The sequence below is a fragment of the Plectropomus leopardus genome, chromosome 16, assembly GCF_008729295.1.
Source record: "Plectropomus leopardus isolate mb chromosome 16, YSFRI_Pleo_2.0, whole genome shotgun sequence".
Taxonomy (NCBI): Eukaryota; Metazoa; Chordata; class Actinopteri; order Perciformes; family Serranidae; genus Plectropomus; species Plectropomus leopardus.
In genome coordinates this window covers 3729632-3755851 of record NC_056478.1, presented here as the reverse complement: position 1 = coordinate 3755851, position 26220 = coordinate 3729632, and the positions used below count along the sequence as shown (strand labels likewise).

General features: G+C 38.5%; 1 protein-coding gene across 1 annotated transcript in view; it reads left to right on the top strand.

Annotated features, from left to right (window-relative positions):
- Positions 1-855: 855 nt before the first annotated feature.
- The window catches only part of atad2b (ATPase family AAA domain containing 2B), a 111742-nt gene continuing 86377 nt past the window's right edge, over positions 856-26220 (top strand). The window contains exons 1-19 of the mRNA XM_042503446.1: positions 856-1042; positions 4854-5020; positions 5998-6029; positions 6148-6295; positions 7628-7727; positions 7799-7928; positions 8137-8280; positions 8791-8866; positions 9065-9166; positions 10005-10116; positions 10265-10380; positions 11775-11949; positions 12933-13021; positions 13785-13944; positions 16432-16522; positions 18364-18675; positions 19293-19443; positions 21721-21907; positions 23589-23774. Coding sequence (XP_042359380.1) covers positions 944-1042; positions 4854-5020; positions 5998-6029; positions 6148-6295; positions 7628-7727; positions 7799-7928; positions 8137-8280; positions 8791-8866; positions 9065-9166; positions 10005-10116; positions 10265-10380; positions 11775-11949; positions 12933-13021; positions 13785-13944; positions 16432-16522; positions 18364-18675; positions 19293-19443; positions 21721-21907; positions 23589-23774 — 2577 coding nt within the window. The 5' untranslated portion in view covers positions 856-943. The remainder of the gene's footprint in view (positions 1043-4853; positions 5021-5997; positions 6030-6147; positions 6296-7627; positions 7728-7798; positions 7929-8136; positions 8281-8790; positions 8867-9064; positions 9167-10004; positions 10117-10264; positions 10381-11774; positions 11950-12932; positions 13022-13784; positions 13945-16431; positions 16523-18363; positions 18676-19292; positions 19444-21720; positions 21908-23588; positions 23775-26220) is intronic.

Genomic DNA, 26220 nt, shown 5'->3' with positions numbered 1-26220 from the left:
ATTATTTATATATATATATATATATATATATATATATATATATATATATATATATATATATATATATATATATGCACACACGTACACATACATGCACATACTCATTCATACATAAAAAACAACATGTGTGACTGTTTGCTAAAGTCCTGAAATTTCATTAAAATATACACCTCCTTGGTGACAAGCCTTGTTAAAATGGCGTACATTCAAAGATCATTTCCGTACTTCTGGGGCTTTTTGACTCCAGTCCAGGTTTCCATGTCTATGTAATTTTAAAACATATATCCTACTATGTATTTGATATTAACTTAAAAGAAAAGTAAAAAAAAATATATATAACCAAACACTCACACATGTATACAAATAAATAAATAAGAACATAACTTTTTTTTAATAAATTGGAAGCTATCCACTTCCATCTGTTTCCTGTCAGCTTCAAACCAGTGTCCCACTGGTATTAATCTAAATAGTACACTGTGTTCTACAGGTTGTAGACTCAAGTTTTAAAACATCACATTTCTTTCTCTTTCCTAACTTTTTTCTTTTACATTCCTTTAGGGACTTATTATGCTGAAGTAGTACTTATCGGGGCGACTTTATTTAACTTTATGGACTCCAGTATCCTCAGAAGTGTAAACATTCCCATTGTAAATAGCTTTTTTCACTAATAACAAAACACATATGTTAGTGTCGATTATTATGGGTTTTTATGATATTTGTATAGTAGTAGTGTTAGTTTTTTGGGGGTGGTAGAAGTCCAGTCAGCAAAAAAATAGTGCACCTGCAAAACAGACATCCAGTGGAGGGAGAGGGAGGGAGGCAGCGGGGGGAGAGACAGACAGGGGGAGAGAGAAATGGCGCCTCGATGCTGCGCTCACTGAGCCAGTGTTTGGAGCCGGCTAGGGAGATCCAGTAAGGGCAGACACAAAAAGGCAAAAAAAACATGGTGAACACGAGGAAAAGCTCTCGGCCTCGGACTGGCCCCTTCATCTCCTCGAGGACTCGGTCGTCGTCGAGAAACGAGCGAAACTCTGAGGAGCATGTAAGCCGGTTTCTTTTCTTTGCCGGTGAGCTAGCTAGCTGGCTGGCGCTAGTTGGGCTAGCTAGCTGTAGCCGTGGCCTCAGCGGGTGCTCCACATTAACGCGTTATTCACATCAAAATGCGAGCATTATCGAGCTTGACACCCACCCAGTCACGCAGATACACAATAAAACAACTGAGTGCAGTCATTTACACTCGTGTCATTATTCGTGAGTGTGTTGCCGAGCTGTCAGATTGAAAGCTAGCGATGTTAGCTCCGGGCTAGCTTCAAGTTGAGTTCCCTTTGTGTTTGGCTGTTTTACCCGGCTGACTTGTTTCACCATTGTCTCCCCAAATTAGCGCTCTAAATAAAGACAACTGGATTTTCCGCTTAAGGCTTTTAGCGTCACTTTATGCCGTCGTCCTGGAAGCATTGGCGTTGTTATTTTCGCAAACGGACTCCGATAAAGCTTTAGTTTAGCGAGCGTTTGTGGGTTAGCTAGCTCGGCAGCTAGCTTCCAGTGGGGGAAGGGAGTCCCGGGTTCATAACAGTTGGCTGGCTCGAGTCCCATATTTAGCAAGTCTGAACTTGGTGAACTTTCAGTTGTAAAGACCTCAAAGCACCCCATACGGCATGTTTTCACGATAACGCTGTTAAACACGCTGATATAACGTAAAAACGAGTGCTATTTTGTAGTTATTCTCAACGCTAAATTCATAGTTTTTACTCTCTGACCCGCAAGCTGTCTGACAGTCTTTGTCTCAAAATGTAAACATTGACATTATGCAAGGCTGCAGACGTTGTGTTTCTGTGTTATTTACGATTATTACAGCACTTAACACAGACGAACAATATAATTCGGCGATTTGATGATTTATTGATCGCCATTTCTTGAGTTTTAAATGCGCTGTTTGGCGAGGGTTTGAGTTGAATTGTGGTTCAAGAAACTCGAGTCCTTTCTGGACTCTGTCCAGTGTTGTGGGTCAAACCAGGCTAACCGATGACACGTGAAGCGATATGTGATTGATTATAAGGCTTTCAGAGTGATAAATCTTACACGTTCGCCATAATATTTCCAACATTTCGGATTGTTTTTGTACTCTGAAAGGGGTACACTTTGTGTATTGCTGTGTGGTTGGACTGCTTCTGCTTATTATGTAGCTTTAAGTTTTGTTTGTGGTGTAAACTATAGTTTTTTTTTCTTTATTCACTATTATATTATGTGTTTTTTTTTTACTGATGCCTCCTGTTTGCACCACCCCCTTCCTTGTAATGTTGCTTATTTCCCAGCTGTGAAAAACGATTGTCTTATCTCTTCAAAATTCCTTTTAAATTATGTGAAAAAAATGTTAGAATAATTTTATTATATGAGTAATTAACTTAGATCGTGCATTCCTAAATATGGCAATTAAGTATTTGTGTACTGTTACCATAATGGTTAACACACGTTTTTAAGTTGATTACTAGTAAAAAACAATATTGGTCCAAAAATGTTTTCCACAATATTTAAAAGGAATTCTACAGTCTTATCTTATGTTGTCTTGTCTTGTCGTTCAGTTTTTATGTAGTTCCTCACTGGTGGTTTGCAGTCCAAAATTGTGTCGCAGGTTCATTTTGAATGGACCACAAGTAACTCTTGAAAGTGTCAAGTTTGTTAGAAAAAAATATTAATAATAATAAGAATGTTATCCTCAAAACACTTTATTTTGAAGTACAGTGAGTTTTCAGCACAGAGCTTTTACTTTGAAGTAAACCTGTTTATTCTTGTAATATATTATTCCTTCTTTGTGTTCTAAACCAACATGTTCTTTACATTTTGTGAAATATTATTAAATTGTGGTATTTTATCCAATATGTCGATCTTGACCTAATGATAAAGGAGTAATCTGGACCCCCTGGCTACACCAGTTGGGAGCTACTGGTATAGACTACTTATCAAAGGCCTTTATGTTACATACAGTCGATGTCATTCTGCCTGACATGGAGGCTTACTAAAGTACTTCTGTCGACGGACGCAGCAATGAAACTTATATTAGCCACCTAAAGAAAGTTCCACCTAAAATCATCAATGTCTGTTTAATTGTATGCTCCACTGAAGGTATTTTTTACTGCTTTACCTTACTGTCAGACTGTGGTTTCCAGGGCAAAAACTGAAACTGTAATATCGATCTCTTCAAAGCCAGACTCCACTGAGAAAAACAGTGATTTATCATCACTGAACACAGGAGCTGCTGGTTTACCGCTGCTCTGGTCAATCATTTCATTTGTGTTATTTTATGACTTTGGCATCTAAAAGGCTTATTTCTGATTCACCAAAGTAACACAATAATACAAACAGACTAACCGATTGAGGCAGAGGTAGACCAGCAGCTCTCATGTTCAGTGAGCTAAAATTACTGTTTTTGTCAATGGAGTCTGGTGGTTTGACAAAAACATAAATGGGGAGCTAGGAATGCACAATAATATTGGCACAGTGACTGTGAAATGAACTTTTGCAATTTGCTAACATGCTTTTTCTTATTTTGCACAATGAAGCATTGTATTTCATGCCTCTATCTGCTGGTGGGACATCATGATAAGAGTATGCATAAGATGTTATTTCTGCCAGAAACTGTTCATTTGTCTTCTATATGCTAAATACATGCCTTAATACAGTTTAAAGTTTTACATTGGCTTTTTTTGAAACAATTGATAAACTATGTGAATATCTTCCTGGCCTGTAGGGCTGGGTGATGTGGGCTGAAAATTATATTGCAATATTTTAAAGCTATATCACGATACAGGATATGTATCTCAATATTTTTTAATCTCCCCAAAAGCACTTTATTAATGCTAGAACGGGAAGACAGATTCAAACATTTTTCTGTCAACAAATTCCCTCTTTGATCTGACAATATTGTAGAAATAACTATTGGTAAAATATTTCATTTTCATTTTCATGGTTTCATTTTTGATCAATAATCATTAGAGATATGACTAAGTGAGTAAAGGAAAATATTAAAACAAGTAGAACTGTCTGATGCAACCTTTAAAATCAGGTTCAAATCAGTTTTCTGTTGAGCTTTTGTGACTCGTCTATTTTTCTTTATTTTTTCTTTCCATGCCTCATTACATTTCTCTTCATATTGGTACCTCAAGATTACATTTTATGTCTTGTCTAATGACTTGAAAAAATTCAATAGTTGTTAAAAAAATCCCTTTCATTTCCATCCATTTCGCTCAGTTTCCTGTGTGTAGACCTTGTTGTCAAAAACTTGTTTCTGAATCTGTAAATGACGAGATTTCCAGGTGCACCCGTCAGGCCACAGCTGTGCATTTATTGGAACATTGTGCACTTTTCAGTCCGTCTTCATCTATCTGTACAGTCAGTCAGTCAGACAGTCAGTCAGACAAACCCCTCTGCAGACATTGCAGACAGTTGCCTATGACAACAGTGAGATATGCTCTCATATCAGCAGGGAAGTTAAGCTGTGAAGGGCGTGAGCATCAAGGGCATATGTCTGGTTGGTGCTCTGTTATGATTTGGGGAATACATTGAGGAGTTGGGCACAAGGTGTCTTGTCTCATCATAATCCTACTGGAGCTATTGCTCTTGTCTTTCATGTTGTTACGGATTTGATTTTTACTTTGTTCATGCATGCCTGAAATTTGCTTAATATTCTGGCTTTATTCTGTGATTGACGGGGTGAATTTTTTATGCAAATAATTGTGGAAAGCTGTCACGGTATGAGGCATCCTCTGCTTGTTGTGATTGTCATTTTTTATTTTTTATTTTTGCATTCTCTCCTCCTTGCTGTCCTGAATTGGTGTGATTTTCTGTTTGTTCAACAGAAGGAGCCCAGTAGTGATGTGAGCAGTCCCAGCAGCCCACGGTTGGCTCCCCCTTCTAAGCGGACGCGGCGGCAAACTGCCTCCGAGCCAAGCTCCAGCGATACCTCACCGTCCCCCCAGACCAAGGGCCAGAGGGTCAGCTGGGACATCCCCACCTACCGCACCAGGTCAGCTGCCGGCCTTTGTTTCACTCATCATGAGCATCTCTGACCGACAGAGGATAAAACTGTATGCAGCACAGTGAGAGGCTAGTGCGTTACTGCATGTGTGTGTTTTTATCCATGCAAAAAGTTCACATAAACCAGATTTGATCTAGACTATGCTTCCCAACCCGAGGCTCCTGACAACAAATACGGGTAGCCAAAGCTTTATGGGGGGTTGGAAGACCTTCTTGATTTTAAGGGGTGCAAGAAAACTTTGAAAAAATATACAGTAAGCCCTCATGTTAGGATTGTATTCTTTCCTGTGAAGACAACAAAATGAAATTGTTATCTTTCAAAGTTAGAGAAATAGATGTCATTTAAACATCACCTTCAAGCTTTTATACCCTGTTATAGACAAGGATTTATCGGCCACATATGGCCTGATTTTAGACATTTTTTAAATAGATTTTTTAACATACATAACTGCCACACAGCATATGAAAAGAAAAACAGTTAAAATAAATTTAAAAAAATACCCTAATACCCTAACCCGATCTCTCAAAAAATCTATGATGTAGACAGAAAATAATTTGAAAATAGTTTGTTAATATAACAGGAAAACTAATCTCTGATTTAATATTCACAGGAAATAATCTGATAAAATTCATCCAAATTTCTCCTTTTACACAAACTTCCTGCAGTTATTGTGTCACTGTTTGGGTTAGCTGTGCTGTTTATTAGTTGTTCTGTGCTGTTATTGTGATGCACTGATATCAAATATCAAGAAAATACGTCAGTCAGGGATTGTCAGTTTACACAATGACTGAAATGGGGTCTCTAGCAGAAAAAGGATGGGAACCAGTGCTTTAGACACATATTTGTTGTCACTAGTCAGATGAGTTAAACAGACAAATGTAAACATGAGCTCTTAAACAGCATTATGTGTGGTTAATTGCAGCGTTTTGTGTCTACGTGTTTGACTCGTTTTGTTTAATTTCCAGGTTATCCTCTCGCATAATGCAAAATGGGCACGGTAATGCAATTCTTTCCACTTCGTTCATATTTGAGCCACACACGGAGCATATGATTTTAGAGGTACACAACTGAATAACTGGTCCCTAATTAATTTTTTGTTGTCGTTGATGCTGCAGCCCATATGAGTCACCGGAGTGATGAGAGTGGAGGGGGAGATCACTCTCACATGAATGGCCATGTGGAGCTGAAGAGGAGCTGCCGCGTGAAGAAGAGCCAGTTTGAACACCTCAATCAGAGCCTGCTGTTTGACCAGCTGGTCAACAGGTAAGCTCCCAGTCACGCTACTGACACCTTTCTCTGCAATGCTGCTTCCAACACAAGAGAAAATGGGAATGCCCTAATTGTTTGGAGCATACTTAATAAATCTCAGAAGGCTGGAATTGAGCTTTTGAAATTTTTTTTTTTAGTTGTTCCCAATGTGGAGGGAGTGTATGTGGTTGCATGCTGCCGCCCAGAAAAAAAATATTTTTTTTTAAAGAGCACTCTGACTTTTTTCCAAGAGTTTCTGCATTTTTATAAACACATCCAGGCGCTGTCTTACCATCGCTCTATTAGTAATACCAAGTAAAATACCGATGCACCTCACACACAAATCCTCACTTCAAACAACTGGCTCTATCTCGCATATACAGCACTGTGCAAAGTCTTATGCTACTTTTAACTTTGTTATTTTAGCAAGGTTATGATCATACATATTTATTTCTCATTAGTCTCTAAAATACAACCGGCACACACAGGAAATATGTAAACAGTATTAAAAATGCAAATATTTCGGAATGAAACAACTTTTAACAGGCTAAAGTTGCAAGTATTTAGTGTGACCTCTCTCTCCACTTAGCATGTCTTGAACTCTCTTGGGCAGAAAATGTGAGATTTACAATACTTATTTTCTGGTGTATTTACACCAGGTTGCAGTCGAGACATGTTCAGAGCTCAGTATTTTTTGTTATGGTTGTACAATTCTATGTTGCATATTAAATATTGAAATATTGACTTCTGTCTGAAGCACTGAGTATGCTAGTAGTATGAAGCTGTATATTATTAAATTTAAAATTGATAAAAATTGATATATATATATATATATATATATATATATATATATATATATATATATATTACGGTGCAGCACTTAGCTGTATAGCACGACTGCTACTGCAGTAATTTAATTCATTCACAGACAGATTGAAAAATAGTAAAAGATGTTGCATCATGGGGCGCCTTGTGGCTCCGTGGAGGTGTGTCCTCGCCGCAGTCCAAAAAAAAAAAAAAAATATATATATATAATATATATATATATATATAAAGATGTTGCGTCAGGATTAGGCATCATCTGGGGGAGACAGGTGGTGGAGTGGTAACCTCTGCAGATGATGAAAAAACAGTCAATAGCTCTCTTTATTTTAAATTTTAAATATGTTTTAAGGTCGTGATGTTGCTCGAGGAGGATTACAGGGCAGGCAGGAGACACAAACACACAGACACACCTGCTCAATGTCAGGTGCACCGGTGCGACCACTGAAAATGTTAAGTCGTTTGGTGGCACTTTGGAGCTCTGCTTGAGTTTGTCTAATTCTGTTTTGTTGTTTGTGTGTGCAGCACTGCCGAGGCTGTCCTTCAGGAGATGGACAACATCAGCAGCATCAGGCAGAACCGTGAGGTGGAGCGTCTTCGCATGTGGACCGGAGACACTGAGGAGGTGAGTGTGGAGCAGTAGAACGGTGATCTATTGTGAATATAAGCGACAGTGTAAAGGCTTTGTCTCTCCAGGAAAACATGGACATGTACTCCCGGGTGAAGCGCAGGAAATCCATGCGCAGGAGCACTTTCAGCATGCCTACACACCACAAAGTCATGAGCAAAACTGAGCAGGAGGATGAAGAGGAGGAAGGGACGGAAGGTCAGGTTCCTACTAATGTTATACTTGTGAATCAGTGGAGTGAGAGAAAGATCATGAAACTTAATGAAGCGCCTCTGCTTCGACTCTAGTCATCAAATGTAAAAATCTCATCTCAATTGCTGCATGTACTTTGGGTGAATCTTTTAAAAGCTATATTTTGGTAGTTTTCATTTATGGGAAGTTTGAAAACGGCATTTTTGACTTTCAGACTCTCACGGTGAGGAAGAGGAGGAGGACGCAGAAGACGAAGATGATGAAGGAGATGAAGCAGAGGAGGCAGGAGAGGAAAATGACAGACCGTACAACCTGAGGCAGCGAAAGACGGTGCAGAGATATGAGGCACCACCTATTGGTAATTACAGATTTTTTATTTTATTTTATTTTTTTCAAATAAAACTTTTGTATATACACTTTGTTTAGCTGTGTTAGGGACATTGTCCATTTATTTAATGATTAACTCTTTGAAACATAAAAAAATTGTTCTTATTTCTTTCAAAGAAATAATAAGACATGGCCAAAAAAAATAGTTAAAAAGTCACAAGAAAATAAGCCAAAAAAGAAAATGACCGTAAAAAAGTTCTGACAATTTTTTATTTTATATCTAATATTTTTTGAAACATACTTGTAAATATAAAATTATTTAAATTTTTAATTTCTAATTTTATTTTTTTTTTTTTTTTTTTTACAAATTTCTAGTAAAAAGTAAAGTACTTGTGGCGTGCACTGTGCAGTTTTATTATCAAAGAAAATACTTTTTAACTGGATCACCGGGATTTTGGCTAAAAAAAACTTGATCAGGATATCCGAAGTGTTTTTAGAGGCTTAGTCGTGACGAGTTGTCGCTTTGTGTTTGTTCTCTCAGAGCCCGTGAACAGAAAACAGAGCAACCCCTCACTTTTTGACACTCACAGATCCCCAGCGAGAAGAAGCCATATAAGGTTGGTAGAGATTTGTGAAAAATCAAATCTGATGCTACAAGCATAACAGAGTGTGACTCGTAAGCTGCTTTTTTTACAACCATGACTAATGAGCTGCTGTTATAGAAAAGGGTGTTACATGTTGATTGGTGTGTGCTGATTCAGAAATGTGACTGTGTAATGCTGTGATGATGAATCTAGTGTGTCTCACTTCTCCAGAGTGAAGAAACACGCCATTCACAGTAGTGACACCACCTCGTCTTCAGATGAAGAGCGGTTTGAGAGGAGGAAAAGCAAAAGCATGACTCGGGCCAGGAACAGGTGCTTTCTTTCATTTACCTTTTTGTCTTTCATCTTCTTTGAGTTTTTAGATCTCCTGCTGTGGGTCGCACACATAACACGTCATCAAGACATCACAGCCGTCCTGCTGGCGTTCGTGTTTATACGGACATCGTGTCGGCGCTGTTGCTACCTCCCTCGGCGGGTTAACGCTTTGACACTTAGGCTAATTGGCTTGATTTCTTTCAAAAACATGGATAGAAAGCAGTGAGCAAGAAATGACGCCAAAATTAGCAAAAAATATTGTAAAAGAACAAGAAAATTGCCTGAAATTAGCAAAAAAAAGGAAAAGAACAAAAATAATAAAATGAAAAACTGCTTAAATGAAAAAAAATCTTTACAAATAATAAATATTTTTTTCTGTATCCTAATTTTAAATGTATAATAATAAATATGTTATTATTAATATTTTTCCTAGTTATTTGATAATTTCTCTTCCTCTTTTTAAGCTAAATTTTAAGTCACATTTTACTGCTTTTTTGTGTTGCTGATTGCCTTTTTCCCCATGTTTTTTGAAAGAAATCACACCATTTTTAGGGATTTTAAAGTTTTAAATACTTGTGAAAGGCTTCTGAAAGCAGCACAAGAAAAGTGATGTCGCTCCAGGTTTTAAAGGGTTAATTAAAGGCAAGACAACTCTGTCCTCCTGTTCTGCGATTGTACTTTTCATACAGAATGAATATTCTCGCCTTGAACAGGCAGTGTAAGAGTTTTTTTTTCTTTGATTTAAACACTTTTCTGGTAGTTTTTCAAAAATCAAATTATAAATAATTTAGATCTGGGATGATTGACTCCCATTTAAATCTTTTTTTTCCCGCAGATGTTTGCCCATGAACCTGACAGCAGAAGACCTGGCCAGTGGGGTGCTGCGTGATCGGGCGAAAGTGGGCGCCAGCTTGGCTGATGTGGATCCCATGAACCTCGATAGCTCAGTGAGTGGGAACTAAATAAATACCGAAAAGCTGTAAAGCAGCAAAGTGAACAATTTAGAGATGTTCAAGTTTTTATGAGCTATTACTATTTGAATGGAGATCTTCAGCTTTTAGAGGTGGATGTTAGAAAAATGTGTTTTCTCCTCAGGTGAAGTTTGACAACGTGGGCGGCCTCAGTAATCACATTCAGTCACTGAAGGAGATGGTGGTGTTCCCACTGCTTTACCCCGAAATCTTTGAGAAGTTTAAGATTCAGCCTCCCAGGTGAGAAGAGCTGAGGTGTGACTTTATCTGAGAAGTTTGATGGAGAAACAGACTATATTAAACCGGGATAACAGTTTCGCTGTGCACCTCCACAACAACATTTTGCCATTATTAACCCTTAGGGCCCGCTTTAATATTACACACACTGGTATCGCTCTCTGCACAAAATGCGCTTTTCAAAATCAAGCTTTAAAATTATAATACATTAATATGATTTTCTAATTTCGTTGAGGTTTTTTTTAACACCATCAGTCCTAATCATAATTATCAAATATTCATTAATTTTCAGAATTTTAACCCATTTAAATGCCAGGTTTTTGTCATTACGCTATGTTTTTTGATTAAAAAAAACCCAAGGAAAATGTAATTATTTTCAATATACCACATTATAAGTAGATTATTATTATTTTGTATTATCACAGCCTAGGATATGTCAATGATTAGCAGCAACATTGAATTTTATTCATTATTATTTCTCGTACAGTTTCAGATATTCACACTCATATGGCTCTGCACACAAAATGCTCTGTTCAACATTAGGCTATAAAAATATTATACATTGATAAGATTTTTTACTTTCGTTGAGTTTATTTTTTTAACCCACATCAGTTCTAATGATAAATATGATATATTCATTCATTTCAGAATTTTAACCCTTTAAATGTAAGGTTTTTGTCACGATACCACTATGTTTTTAAAAAAAGACTCAAAAAAGTAATCATTTTCAATATACTACATGCAAAGTAATTTTTTTTTCTTTATTGTCACAGTCTGGGATATGCCAATGATCTGCAGCTACACTGATTGTGACAGTGCACCTAGTGGAAATAGCATGTGTTTTCTGCCTATTCCAAATATAGTAAAAAATGACGCCATCAGGTGGAAAAGAGTTAAAATTACAAATTCCAAGGCAAAACCCAGAACGACACCCAGAAATAATACAATGCATGTTATTATGCTTTGATAGCCGTTGGATCAAAAATTGCAGTTTGAATGGGTTTCAGTGGAACATGAATGTAACAATTTTGTTTAAACAATGTATTTTGAAGATATTTTGGGGGGCTTTTATTGCCTTTATTAGATAGCAAAGGGCTGAGACCGGACTCAAACCCGCGCCCGCTACAGTGAGGACACATCCTCTGTACACGGACGCCTGCTCCACCAGCTGAGCCACCAGGCGCCCTAAACAGTTTATTTTAGGCTTATTGTAGGAGCTGAGCAGGAAATTTTAAAGATAAAAATATACATTATCTTGTTAAAATGTATGCCATAAACATGCCATGCATGAACACAAAATTATCAAAAATAAAGAATGAAAAGTGCGTAAAATGTGCCAAACAGTCCCTTAGGGTTAAATAACCATGGTTTCCATTCCCTCTGCCTTCCCTTTTTAGAGGGTGTTTGTTCTACGGCCCTCCGGGGACAGGAAAGACCCTGGTAGCTCGGGCGCTTGCCAACGAGTGTAGCCAGGGAGACAGGAAAGTTTCCTTCTTCATGAGAAAAGGAGCCGACTGCCTCAGCAAGTGGGTCGGGGAATCAGAGCGCCAGCTACGCCTGCTCTTTGACCAGGTGAGACACTTAAAACGGCACACTTATGAGGCCGAAGGCAAATATCGTTGTAACCATAGCTTTCGGCACTTGACCTGAATTAACCTCAGAATGTAAAGAGAGAACTGATGGTGCCTGGTTTTCATTTCTGCATTTATTGTGTGTTAGCTACTGATATTGTCACATTGCTTTTCAGTGTTTTTTGAGAAGATGTGTGTGTATTTAAAGGATGACTTTGGTATTTTTCAATTTGGAAAGTATTCTCCCATGTTTCTGTGTCTAATGGATGAGCAGTTTTTAAAAGTGGTCCAATATTGTGCGAGACAGCATCAGCTGGCTGCAGTGAAGCAGGCTGCAACGTAACATTTTGCATGAATTTATGTCTAGCAGAAGTTCTCCGTTTTCCCACCAACAGGGTCACATTGTGTTATAAGCGTTTGACATCATTATGGAAAGGATCCCTACAGAGATAGATCTTTTTGTTCAAGAGTAAGATACATTTTGTTTAACTAGAAACGGCCCTGAAGTCGCTATCCATTTGTATATGTCTCTGGCTTCTAAACTACACTTTCTGTTGACTTTGTATGATGTGGGTTTTATTTTTTTATTTAAATACAGTCAGGTGGGTTTTGCAACTGTGATTTTGTGGCTGTTTCTGGTTAAACAAAAAGCTCTATCTTTGTAAGGATCCTTTCCATAAAGCTGGCAGACACTTAAAATAATCTGTTTTTATAATAATCTATTATCTAATAGTAATCTAATAATGATCTAAATAATAATCTATTTCACCACTGCTATCTGAAGCACTGTTGGCCAATACTGGACCAATTTCAAACATTATTGCAGTCAATTTGAAACAAAACATGGGAAAATAGAGTCCAGGCTGAAAAACAAAACAAAGTTACGCTTTAAGTAAACGGATCCCGTTTTTAATATGTTTCTTGAATGAACATAATGTTGTTGTTTTTTAGTTTGACCTCGGTCTTGTGTATGCTTTTGATCAGGCTTACCTGATGAGGCCATCGATAATTTTCTTTGATGAGATTGATGGTTTGGCTCCTGTTCGCTCCAGCAGGCAAGACCAGATACACAGGTAAGGCTAATTAAAACTTAAATAAAAGAAAAAAAATAACTTCACCCCACAGATGTGACATGTAGAGGTGAGAGTGTCAAAGTTGCAGCTGCTTTTACTTTTGCACATTTTTGCATGTCTACATCTGCAAGTCTGAACTGCTGCTTCTGTGATATTCCTCGCCAATAGGTGGCGCAGGTTTTCTTAAACTGCAGATTCAAAACTACTTGAACTGCAGCTTTGATTCTGGATGAAATCAGCTGGATTTGGGTGCTTAACATCAGTGCCACTTTATTTGGCTGTGAGTTGCCATAGCAATGGAAATTGGAAATCAGAACAATTTCACATCTTATTTAAACCACTTGTATATGAACTGCAGGTGAGGAAAAGTCCTATTATGCAAACACAGCTTGCAGTTAATCTTTATGGAAACGGTCGCCGTTTAGAAAATGGAATATTTGCAACTGTGAAATGTAATTTTTGAACAGAGATTATTCAAAACATGAAACATGCTTATGCTTGAGTTTATAGATGCGCTCCTCTCTTTGCCATGCTGGGTAAACACATGCATGGAGCCCTAGTCAACATGGAAATAGAGCGGCATATATTTATGCCTCAAACTGTTTGTTCAAATGCAGGTTTGGTGCTCCGTGCAGTTTGCAGAATTAATGTTTATTTTTGCACTGATTCATGATTTTTGTCGATATTGTCTCAGTCTCCTTACAGTATTTTGACTCAAAATATCTGCATATTATACTTATAACTCCTCATTCCCTCCGTCCAGTTCTATTGTGTCCACCCTGCTGGCCTTGATGGACGGCTTGGACAGTCGTGGGGAGATAGTGGTCATTGGTGCTACAAACAGACTTGACTCTATCGACCCGGCACTCAGGAGGCCTGGACGCTTCGACCGGGAGTTTCTGTTCAACCTGCCCGGCAAGAAGGTGAGACGGAGCTGCACGTCAATACTGTGCACAGTGGACACATGTTCATTGACCCACACATGCAAAGTCTTTCGCTGTCCATGGATTTTCTGCAGAGGTGTTTGCGGTGTCTCTGTGTATGCATTATAAACACACTTATGCATTGTAATCTGCTTTTAGCACTGTATAATTATAGTTTTAACCTCACTCATAAATATTTAAAACTACACAATAATAATGACAATAACAATAATAATGACAATATCACAATATAAAGCATTTTAAGACCTATAAGGTCAAGCATCAAAATGCATCATAGTTGCTGGTCACTCACATTTGTTTTTGCAAGGATGAGAATAGCATTTTTTTTCTATATATTATTTGTAATTTGAGGCTTTAGAGTGAGGTTGTGAGGAAACATTATGTTAGTGAAATGTAAATGTCCATCATTTAGTTGATTTGCATCAAAAAGTTCTGTCAAATTCAAGTATGCAATTTCTGTCACAGCCCATTAAAGGGATACATTTAATTTACAACTTTTTGCGTTTTCTGGCATAGATTTATGCCTTTTTTTCAGCAAACAATGAATGACAATATGATTTTAAAATAGAATTTTTAATTTTCAAAGATAGTAATTAAACATTTAACTAAAAACCCTCTCTTTAAGGGTCATTGTAACTGATAATAATAATAGTAATAATCAGAATAATAATAAAAAGAAGAAAATAGTAACATTATTATTATTAGTATTATTATTATTATTATTATTAGTATTTTGTTTATTATTATTAATAATAATACCACCATGATACTGTGATATTTTCTGAGACAGTTTTCATACCCTGAAAGTCCAAATATCCTTTGCAATCCAGTGTGTTATAATGAAATATAGACATGGGTGTCATAGAAAATGTTACCATGTTTTTTTATAGTAGAAGTATTAACTTTGCATTTTACACAAAGTTGCCCAACACATACAGCGGCGGTTTTGCCTCAGAATCTGTATCACCTGTCCACTGTGAGATAACGATGTAATATTCTTTATGAATAGCACTCTCTGTACATATAAAGTTGTACCCACACGCCCGCTCACCCAGCAGGAGACTCAATATAATACTTACATAATTGGTGTTTTACTCATAAGAGTCGTGCGATGAAATTAGTACATGCAGCCCTCTGGCTATTAAGAGTCTCCTCAACTGTTGTTCCTTTTTTTTTTGCTCCCTGTTGGATGTTTTGATCCAACTAGCAAGTGGCAAAGCAGATGCTCATTAGATTTCTGGAAAATTAAAAATCAATTTTAGAAGAATTATAGCCGTGCAGATCTGATTGCTTTAATCTTGCACTTGGGGGTGGGGGTGTTTATTTTCCCGCCATGTACAAAAAAAAACTGCTACATGTGTGTAAAGTGACAGTGAGACGGATAAGCAGCTCAGCGTAGGTGACTCCTCACAGTCGAGCCTGTCTGATGGGGTGGCCTTGCATCATTTGTCCACTCAGTAGGATCATATTAATCAAAGCCTAATCTGCAGGCCAGTGCTGGTTAAGCTCACCAGTTGTGAGATGACTGATTAAAAATATTGCTCTTGTGCAAACTGCGTTCCTCTCCACACATTCAAGTTGAGCTCCCTCCTGGTATTGCCCAAGACAGAAACCTGCGTGAAATCAGGCTCAGCTGTGTCTTTTGAATAGAAAGGGAGATGTGATGAAAGATGATGAAAACTGTTGCCCTTGATTCACGACAAAGACCACTTTGTTCTTAATGTCTGCTCATCAAAGCGGAGTCCTGTGGAGACGATGCAATGAAATGAAGGACGTATTGTGCTGAAATGTTAGGAGGCCCTTCAGTTGGGCCTGATTCCTTTTTGATCTTTCTCTTGTTGTTGTCAGTTTTAAAAAGAGGAAAGGTAGGAAAGACATGGTATTTTAATTATGATATTTATGATGTGAATTCCTGGGCATAATTGTCATGCTTTGTTTCTTTTCATCCGGTCTTATGCAACATGCCGTTTAAATGACAAAAGAATCATTTTAAACCATGTTGGCTTGATTTCTTTCAGTGTAAAAAGTTATAAGTAACAAGAAAATTACCTGAAATTTAGCATAAAAAAAGAAAAGGAAAAAAAGTAAAAGCACAAAACAAAAAAGTACAGTTATAAATATACGGATAATTTTGTCAATATTTGAAACAATCATAATCATAAATATATTTTTCTGAACATTTTTCATATTTTGTTTTAATCATCATTTTTTTAAAGGTTTAAATGCATGTGAAACGCATCTGGGAGCAACAAAAGAAAACTGATGTCTTCAGTTTTTAAGGCTTAAATCAAAATGATGTTCCATTGTTAACAGTGGCAAACACTGTGGCATTTTAACTTGTTATTTTGCCAGATTTTTTTTGACATGTTGTTCACAGGGCTTGTGCCTCCTCATCGATTGACTCTGCCTTTTTCTGTTTTTCTCTCTGTGTTTTTTCCCTTTGTCCACCCCAAATCCTCTGTTCAGGCCAGAAAGCACATCTTGGAGATTCACACGCGGGACTGGAATCCCAAATTGGCTGAGCCATTTATAGAGGAACTTGCAGAAAAATGTGTCGGTAAGAGTGAATCCTGTGTATTAAACTGTGTGAAAACTTTGCAATATACAGAGGCGGAAATAAGAAATCAACACGTCAACATTTTTTTTTAATTCAACATATTTTATTGCAGCTATTCATGTGAAATTCAGATCAGACATTGGTGTTAACTCATTAAACTGCACTGAAATCTTAACATTTTAATCCATAATTCCTCATATTGTTGCTTAAAAGCTTGTTAGAAGTTTGCTACACAACATTAGGAGATTGGGAGAATGTGGTCAAATTAGATGAAAATGACTCATTCTGCAACATTATAACGCATCATGTTTGGAAGAGAAATGGCTCTGCATATCATCTAAAAACACCATACTGACAGTTAAATTTGGAGGTGGAAGCATCATGATACGCTGCTGTTACTCTCCTCATGGTCCCATCAGAATTAGTTTAGTTTAGTTTTTCAGGGCTGATACTGACACCAATTATTAGTATTTAATGAGAATGATAACCGATATGCATTTACAATCAAAATGAAAATCTTTCTGTCAATATTTAGAATTTGGAGTATGACAAACTCCAACACAAAACGTGTTTAAATGTCAAATGTTCATTCAAAAACTGAGACTTGCAAAATTGTATACAGCACGCTGCTAGCAACTTTTTTTTAAATATAAAGTCAAGTGCAAATAAAATTTTTTTTTAAAAAGAATAAATAAAAATAGCTCCTGAAGTTTTACAAAGTAAAAGTTCCTCCCATGAGGACACCTTTCCTTTGCACTTCTTAATTAATTTTGTCTGCGATCATTAAAATAAAATGCTGATATAAATTATCGATAAAATGCCAAATATCAGGCCAAATAATCGGCTAGGTCGACCCCTAGAATGGAATCATGTTCCAGTAAATTCTGGAAATTCATCCTCATCGCCCTGGAGAGGTGCACACAGAAGGTTCTCCCAAAATATTATATAGATTTAGGTTAGTGGGTTCAAAACAGTTTTTCCTGTGCCGCTCCATTTTATTGCACGTGACTTTTTTTTATCTGTGTAGTTTAATTAGTTTAATGGATAGTTCCAATTTTTTCAAGTGGGGTTGTATGAGGCATTTATCCATAGGCAGTAAAGTAGAGGTCAGTCTGCTCATCCCCAGTTTGGAGAAACAGGCAGGAGTCCGACACAGGAGCTAGAAAATGTACTGCTGTGAAAGGGGTCAGCAATAAACAATATTTTGGCCACATTCAGTTCCCCATGTATGCTCTCCTCAAAGCTACCAGACTCCATTGACAAAAACTGTGACTTTTGGCTCACAGCAGCTGCTGGTCTACTGCTCCTTCGATCACTTACTTAGTTTGGGTTATTGTGTGACTTTGGTGGTTCTGAACTAACTGCTTAAAACATCGACGTCACTCAATAACAAAAATAAAATAGGTGATCAAAGCAGCTGCAGACCAGCTGCTCCTTTTTACATATTCCCAGTGTTCTGTTTAATCACTGGTTTTCTCAATGGAGTTTGGCTTTGAAATAAGCACTAAAACTGCTTAAGTTCCCGGCTGGAAATCGCTGTTTGATGGTCAGGTAAAGTGGTGAAAATATTCTAAATATAGCATACGCTTTAGCTGATACAGATAGTGGGCGGGTTTCCATTAACCCTCAAAAGATTTATTTTTAAAAAGTAATTTCCTTGTTTTCTTGTTTTTTTGTTTCCCTTTATATTTTGTTTTTGCTAATTTTCCGGTGTATTCCTTCCATTTATTTATTTATTTATTTAACTCTTAATCTCTTTTCTTACTAAATTCTGGGTCATTTCTTTTTAAGTCTCTCATTCCCTTTTTAAACTAACCTTTACGTATATTCCTCGCCCCCAGGCTACTGCGGCGCTGACATCAAAGCACTTTGCACAGAGGCAGCCTTGGTGGCGTTGCGCCGGCGCTACCCCCAGATCTACGGCAGCAGCGTCAAACTGAGGCTGGATGTCACCTCCATCGTCCTGGGGCCCGGCGACTTCACAAAGGCCATGAGGACAATCGTCCCAGCCTCCCAGAGGGCCCTGGCTCCCCCTGGCCGGGCCCTGTCCCCCACCCTCAGGCCCCTGCTGGCCAGCTCTTTCTCCTTGGTGCTGAAAGCCCTGCTCCGAGTCTTCCCCCACGCTCAGTGTACTGACAGGGACAACACACACGGTAGGGATCTGGAACCAGTTGTTTCATTTGTTTTCTTTCCGCTGCTTCTCCCACTCTGACTCCTGCTCTCCCTCGCCACCTGTCTCACTTAATGCGCCTTCCCCGTTGGCACGTTGTAGTGTTTGATTATTTGTCTCTCTTCCCCCCACCTTATTACCAAAGTGCTTCGTATCACCCGCACACACTGAGCTTAGTGTGTGTGATGAAGCGTCCCCCCAGAGGTGATAGCACAGAGATTGGATAACCAGTCATCCTGCTTCAATAACTCAACTCCAGTCAACAAAAGTGTTTACAGCAGATTAACCACAATGCAGCACTTGACCAGTGGGAGATCGCTCATGGGAGTTGTACTTCTTGGACCCAATAATGACACGAGTTTCCCAGAGTGCTTCATCGCTTTAAATGCCCATTACATCTCGCCTAATAAGCCGGCTCTCTGTTTTTTTACTCTCACTTTTTCGGTGAAATGCCCGCATTAATGTCAGCGATAAGGCCGCTTTGAGGATTAAACTTTGTGGAAACAAACTTTTAAGTGCCATTGTCCCAAATAACTGCAGGAAATCGTGAATTGCTGCATTATGCATGGCTGTTTTAAGCAGCGATTCTCTCTGTGCCAGGCGGTGACAATCAACTGCTCGAAGAGGACTTGTACAGCGACGATGACAATGAGGAGCGCTCCGCTTCCATCTATGAAGTCCAGCCTGCTGCATCCCCAAAGAGTCAGCTCTCCTCTTCTGCAACGCACAGACCCTTCCTCCACTTCTCCTCGTGAGTGCATAGAAAAAGACCGTTGCTATATGTAAGAAAGTTAAGTTGTTTAATGGACGGATTTGTGTTTTTCAAATTTAAAGTCTTACTGAGCCGTTATCAAAAATGGGTGACGTTGGTTAGAGAGTGCTGATCCCCGCCTCGATCTTTGTGTTCTGTGCAGTAAAATGACTTTTTCTGTAAAGGGAGTCTTGTCGCTGTGGACGGGATCAGTAACAAAATGTATTTTAGCCTACTAATAAAGGACCACTATCAAAAAAAAAATCAACATAGCGATAAAAATATTTTTTATTTTTGTTTTTTTTTTTAAAAGGGACCATCTACAGTTTAAAACTGTACCAGATTACATTTGAAGCTAATTTGCATCTGCAGTCCAGGTCAGGTCAGAACAGCACAATAACATGATGATATAAAGTTGTACAAGAACAAGAGAAAAACACAAAACACATAAGACAATCAATACACTCAAAGTGATACAAAGAAGAAGACAATACAACATAAAACACACAAACAATACAGTAAATATGCTGTATTTGTATTATTTTACAGCTTTACCTTAATGTCAGACAGCCCGTTCACAAACTTATACAATAACACAGTTTTTACAGTAATTGGCAGTTATAAATGGTGTAATGTTTGGTGATTTTTAAAGAAAACATGCTTTCCAAATACACAAGCCTTTTTTAAAAAATGACTTTTTTTTTTCTTTAAAAATCATACAAATTTTAAGTAAAAAAAAAAGGCAAAACTTTTAAAAAATCATAAAAAATATTAAAAAAAAGGTAATGTTTTTTCCCCTTAAAAAATCATGAACAATATTTAAAGATAAAAATAAAAGCCAAATGTGTTTCTTTAAAAATCATGAAAAATATTAAAAGGTTAAAAAAAATCCCAATTTTTCTCTTGGGCAAATTTTTATTTAAAGATAACAAACATGTATTGAATCAAAACATACAAACAGATACAATGGAGGGACTACTTGTTACTTGTTGAGACATGCTTTCCATTTTGTCATGTATATATTATATATTTATTTTCAAACATGGAGCCGATGCTGAATGCTGATGCTGTAAGGTGCCGCCTCTGCTCTCCTCTGTTACATTTGATAGTGTCTTGAAATTACAGATTAACATAGATCTAGTGTGTCTTGGAAGACCAGTTATTGTCTGAGTAGGAGGAGGCTCTAACGCTGACCACCTTAATTAAGATAAAACAGATTACAAGTTGTACTGTATGATAAGAGCAGGGGAGCAACATATAGTGGCTCCACAGGCTGCAAAATCCTCCTCAGTGGAGACAAACGAGCGAGATCAGAGGAGAGGATGAACGCGAAGAGAGATCAGACATTTCTGAAATCAGAGTTTCAATTGCTGTTTCCATTCAGAGATGGCAAGAGGTGAAGGAGGACTAACAGCTTTTCATTTACTTGAACCTGTCATTGATGGACCAGTTGTCAGCTGGTAGTTTTCAGGTCGTACAGACAGATAAAACTTTTTTTCTATAGAGATGTATGAGACATGTGAAAGAAAAACAGAAAAAATGCTTCATTGGATGGCCACCAGACTTACAGCACTTAACGCCGGTAGACCCTCTGACCTTTTCAGAGCGCTCTCAAAGCACCTGCGCTGCAATGAAAGCTCACAAGAATTCTTTCAAATACATTCACTCAAGTGAGAATTGAACAGTAATGAAATTAATACTAAGCGAATTCTGCTATTCCAATGTTGTTTTTTGTTTTTTTGTGTCCTTGCAGCAAGTAAACCACAAATATATTCAAATGCTGTTTGAAACACAGAAGTTTGTCCAAACGATAAAAAGCCTCTTTCACTCTACCCACTTAACTCGTGTGCGGCTCATTCGTTTTTGTTTTTTTCCCCTTTCTATTAATTAAACTGCAACACTTGGGCTCGGCGTTGCTTTTTACTCCAGTTCAAAGAGTTCATTGTTGTTCAGAGGAGGCCAAATCAGTCTTTATTGCGGTCTGATTGCTCTCATTTTGGTCAGAGATCTGAGGCACTCCATTTTGTCCTTGAAATGTTTCAAAGTGACAGAAAACGGTAGCACAGATATCTAGAAATTTGCTGGTATTGTCAACATGCGCTGAGGCCTGCCAATGCCATTTACATTAAAAATGAATTAAAGTGAAGCAGGATTGTTTTGTTAACTGAATCAAAGGAACAGAACTGAGCTGAAGACAGTACGGCCTCGGCTGTGCAAGTGTCAGCGATCAAAAGGTGAGAGATGCTACGCTTACTGGATTTTCCTTTCTGCTTCTAGCTCCGCCCTCCAGCAGCCCACAGCGTACCGGCCCCGTCTGATGCTGGCGGGGGCCCCGGGCTCAGGACAGAGCTCCCACTTGGCCCCCGCCTTGCTGCACCACCTGGACAAGCTGCCAGTGCACCGCCTGGATTTGCCCACTCTCTACTCCGTCAGCGCTAAGACGCCAGAGGAGTCCTGTGCTCAGGTAACACACACACACACACACACACACACACACACACACACACACACACACACACTCTGATGCATTCACACACACATGCAAATCCACACAAGACCATCTGTTACACAGGTGGTTGAAATCTGGAGAGAATAAGCAATTTACTGGCTTTCAGGTTTAATGATTTGTAGGATAGCTTTTTTTCCCCCTTAAAAATCTGATTTAAAGGGATATTTCACCAATTTTCACCAGTTTTGAATCAAAACAGTCAAAATGACGTTAGAAAAAGTTGAGTTATTGTTTTAGTCTGAGTAAAACTGGAATTTTAAAATACTAAACATGTTAGTCATGAAATGAGTCTAAATCAAATGTCTCAAAGTTGGACTAACACACTGAGATAGTTCTGTTGGAAGTTGATTTCCTCCGTCATGTAAACACCTCTGTCGGATTTTTACTGGATGAGGTGTTTTGGGTGTCCTCCTAGTCTCCGTGCTGACATCCCTCAGTGGTTAGGAAAAGGGACTGTTTGTTATTTATGAAGGAAGAAGGGGTGCTGTAATGTAATTATGTATAGTAATTATGTTTTTTAATTATGGTTCAGGTGAGGAACATACAACTTAAAAATGGTGTATTTTATGTTTATTTTAAATAAAAAAGTCACATCCCAGCCACCCCTCTCCTCTGATAAATAAAGTCCTACAACACCAGCATGGAAGTTAAGCGATATACTGCTGTGGATGGGGCTGCAGCAACAACATATGTCAGCCACCTAAAAAAAATCAATACCGTCTAAGTTTGCACTATATTTGAATATTTTCTCCACTTTATTTTACACATCAGCTGATGGAGGCAGCAGGAGAGCAGCAGCTCTGCCGTTAAGTGGAGTAAAATGACTGTTTCTTCCTCAACTGAGTCTCTTTTTTGATTTAAATGTTTCAAATCCTCATCATTAAGGGCTGCTTTGTGGCAAAGCAGTGAAAATATTCTAACTATAGAGTATATTTACACTGATTCTGACTGTTTTAGGTGTCTTAAAACTAATCAGTGAAGGCAGAGTTTAGTCAGCGCCCTTTGATTGTATGATCGCTGCGTGGTTGTCTGCCTGAAGTTACTGTAAATAAACAGTTATGATTGTGGTGCGGTCTATATCACAGACTGTATAAATAATATAGGTTTGTAGAAACTGGCTGAAAGGGGCCATGTCTCCACCTACTGTGGTGGAGTCTGACATTATTTCATAAATAAATCGATACTCCCCTGGTCCAGGTACAGTGGGACAAGGACAGCAGTCTATTATTTCTGCCTCCGTTTTCACTGTGCCATTTAACTGGAGATCAAACTGATGCGATGAAATGTAAAGTTACTGAAATACAGATTTCTTACCTCAGATGTTTTCAGAAACGTGTTTTAGTTTCCCGTTTAACCGTAATACGAGATCGCCAGCTCCCTATTGTTTCTAATGGTCCAGTCCACATTATGTCGGCCACCGCTGGGAGCGGTTATTGGTCTGGTACGGCACAGTGCATTCTGGTATTTGTAGGTTTTCTGCCTCTTGAGCAAAAATGTCCTTTTTCTCTGTTTCATGTAGCATCAGTTTCAAAAGTATTTGTGTCTCTTACAGCAGAGGCAGCCTTTTTTATGTGAGGACTTTATATAATTGAAAAACTTCTTTATTCAATAATGTGTGCTCGACCTATCTCTTAAGGTTTTTCGCGAGGCCCGGCGGAGCGTGCCCAGTGTGGTGTTCATGCCACATATCTCAGAGTGGTGGGAGACAGTGAGTGACACTGTGAAGAGCACCTTCCTCACCCTGCTGCAGGATGTGCCCTCTTTCAGCCCGGTCCTTATCCTCGCCACGGCTGAGACTCACTACTCACAGCTGTCAGACGAGGTAGGAACACTGCACGCGCGCACACACACACACACACACACACACACACACTCTCACACACACACACACACACACACACACACACACACACACACACACACACACACCTGTGCTGACAGGTTCACATTCACCTGGAAGCCTGTGCAATGTTTTTTTTTTTGGATTACATATTGCTGGAATTGCTTCCATTATGTGGAGGACAGTGTTACCCTGATGTCTTTTTTCATGTGGTTTTGGAGGCTAAAGCAGGATTCAAAGGGTTTCTTCTTGTCTGTCATGCTCAGGAGCGCTGGTGCAGACACACACAGAGTGTCACACTCAAGGTCATCTGCTCCCACAGAGTTTTTATTTACTTTGGCTCCATCTCCCTTTTCTTGTCATTTATCCCACTGCCCACTTTTCACCATGGGTATCCCCACCCCTGCTCCTACATCCGTCCTCTCAGATTTATTATTCTTTTTTCTGAAAGCCAGAGCAGAGTCAGACCACCCGTCGTGGGTGAGGCTGTCAGGGAGGGGTTGCGTTAGAGGAAGGGGAAATGGAGAAAATTGGAGGGAGAAAAAAGAGACGGAGAAAAATAAGGAGGAGGGTCCTCTCTAGTCAGGCAACAGAGGGGCTCTAATTAGGTCCGGGGGTTGGCAGCCCCGTGTCATCACCCCTGGATGCACACACAATATCAATATGCCTGCAGGCTGGACTGTTTCTTTTTTTTTTTCGTGTGTGTGTGTGTGTGTGTGTGTGTGTGTGTGTGTGTGTGTGTGTGTGTGTGTGTGTGTGTATGTATGTATGTGTGTGTGTGGCTGCTGTTTTGGCAAGGCGTCAACCCTGGCTATACTCCAAGGAGAGCGCAGCTCCGGGGATGGTTCTTTCTGTAAAGCTGACTCATTAGGACCGAGGCACCTGCGCTGTTACACCCATTGAGGCTTGAAACAGTTTTTTTAACCTTTAAAGTTTCTAGCTGCCACTTTTTAGGCCTCGTGGTTGGAGACGTTATATTTCGTGTTGTCCGCCTGTCTGTCCCCCACAGAGGTGCAGGGATGATTTTGTTTTGTAGGTGAACCTGGAGGATAGCGTCATCCTGGTTCCCTCGACAGAAAACTGATGGGATGTTTATCGGGTTTTGAATTATGCAGACAGTAAGCTCTGTTTCAAACAAAAGTTTATGATAGCGCTGGACAATATGGCTTTAAAATAATATCACAATATTTTTAAGCTATATCTCTATTTTGAAATCTCTAAACTACTGTAAACTACTAAAATACAAAATTATTAAATGAACTACAGTTACACATAAAGCAGCTACTGCAATAAAATAAAGTTAAATCATCTATTTTTATAATAACATTTAAGAAAATGCTGTTATAATGTTAAAAAAGGAAAGTATAAAGTTTAAAAAAGTCCTGTTTTAGTTAAGTCAAATAAAGTATTGTTGTAATAAAATAAATCAAAGCGCTTTGATTTTGAAGGACCTGGCTTTCAGAGGCAAAGTAAAGTACAAAATTTCACCCGAATGTCTGATTGGAGAAAAAGATGAAGTGATGATATTTTATATCCAAAAGGTCAACTTCATGGTGACTTACAAACACTTTTCTGGCCATTATCCAACAAAGATGAGTAGAATTGTATTTTCAATTACAAGTTTGACATGCACAGATTATGAAAACAAGATAATCAAGATGAAAAGATTATTGTTGTAGTCCGTTTTGCAGCAACGCTCTCATTTTGTCTTGTGTCATAAATCCAGTGCACCCCTTTCCTTTATAGTGTTGTGCTCTGTTTTCCCAACTTGGTTGCGTCTCTCTAGATTTAGCAACATTTCAGACTCTAAAGTTACTTTATTTAAAAAAACAACAGCAAACAAACCAAAACGCTGCCTCCACGCCGGCTGCAGGTAAAGCGAGTTGAGCTCTCATCACAGTATGAGGCAGAGCTGTAAGGATGGCTGTCTGCTAATATTTAATTTATGAGTGCATCGAATCGGTTGATTAATGGAGCAAAACAAAAGAGACTCGAAGGCAAGTCCTTGACAGTGTTCAGGCCCATTTATTTATATGTTTAAGATGTTTTTGGGTGGTTTTGCCTTGATTTTAGAGGACAGTTTATGCGTGAAAGGGAGAGAGAGATAAGGCGTCATGAATCAAACAGCTGAGGTTGGAATTGAACCTGCGGCTCCTGCGGCGAGGGCATAGCGTCTTTACATGGGACACCCACTCAACTAACCGAGCTACGTTTATTTGTAACGGCCGTGTCGAGGCCCATTTAAAAAACAAACAAAAAAACGTTGTCTTTCCGTCTTTCTTTCACGTCATTCTTCATCTTCTTTATACTGCATCGAAATTGTTTACATTCTTTAAGGCTTTTTTTCTTCACTTAACTCTGCCACGTTTGTATTACATGCTGTGTTAAGTATGAAAATGGAGGTAATCACACCGCATGGACCATTCAG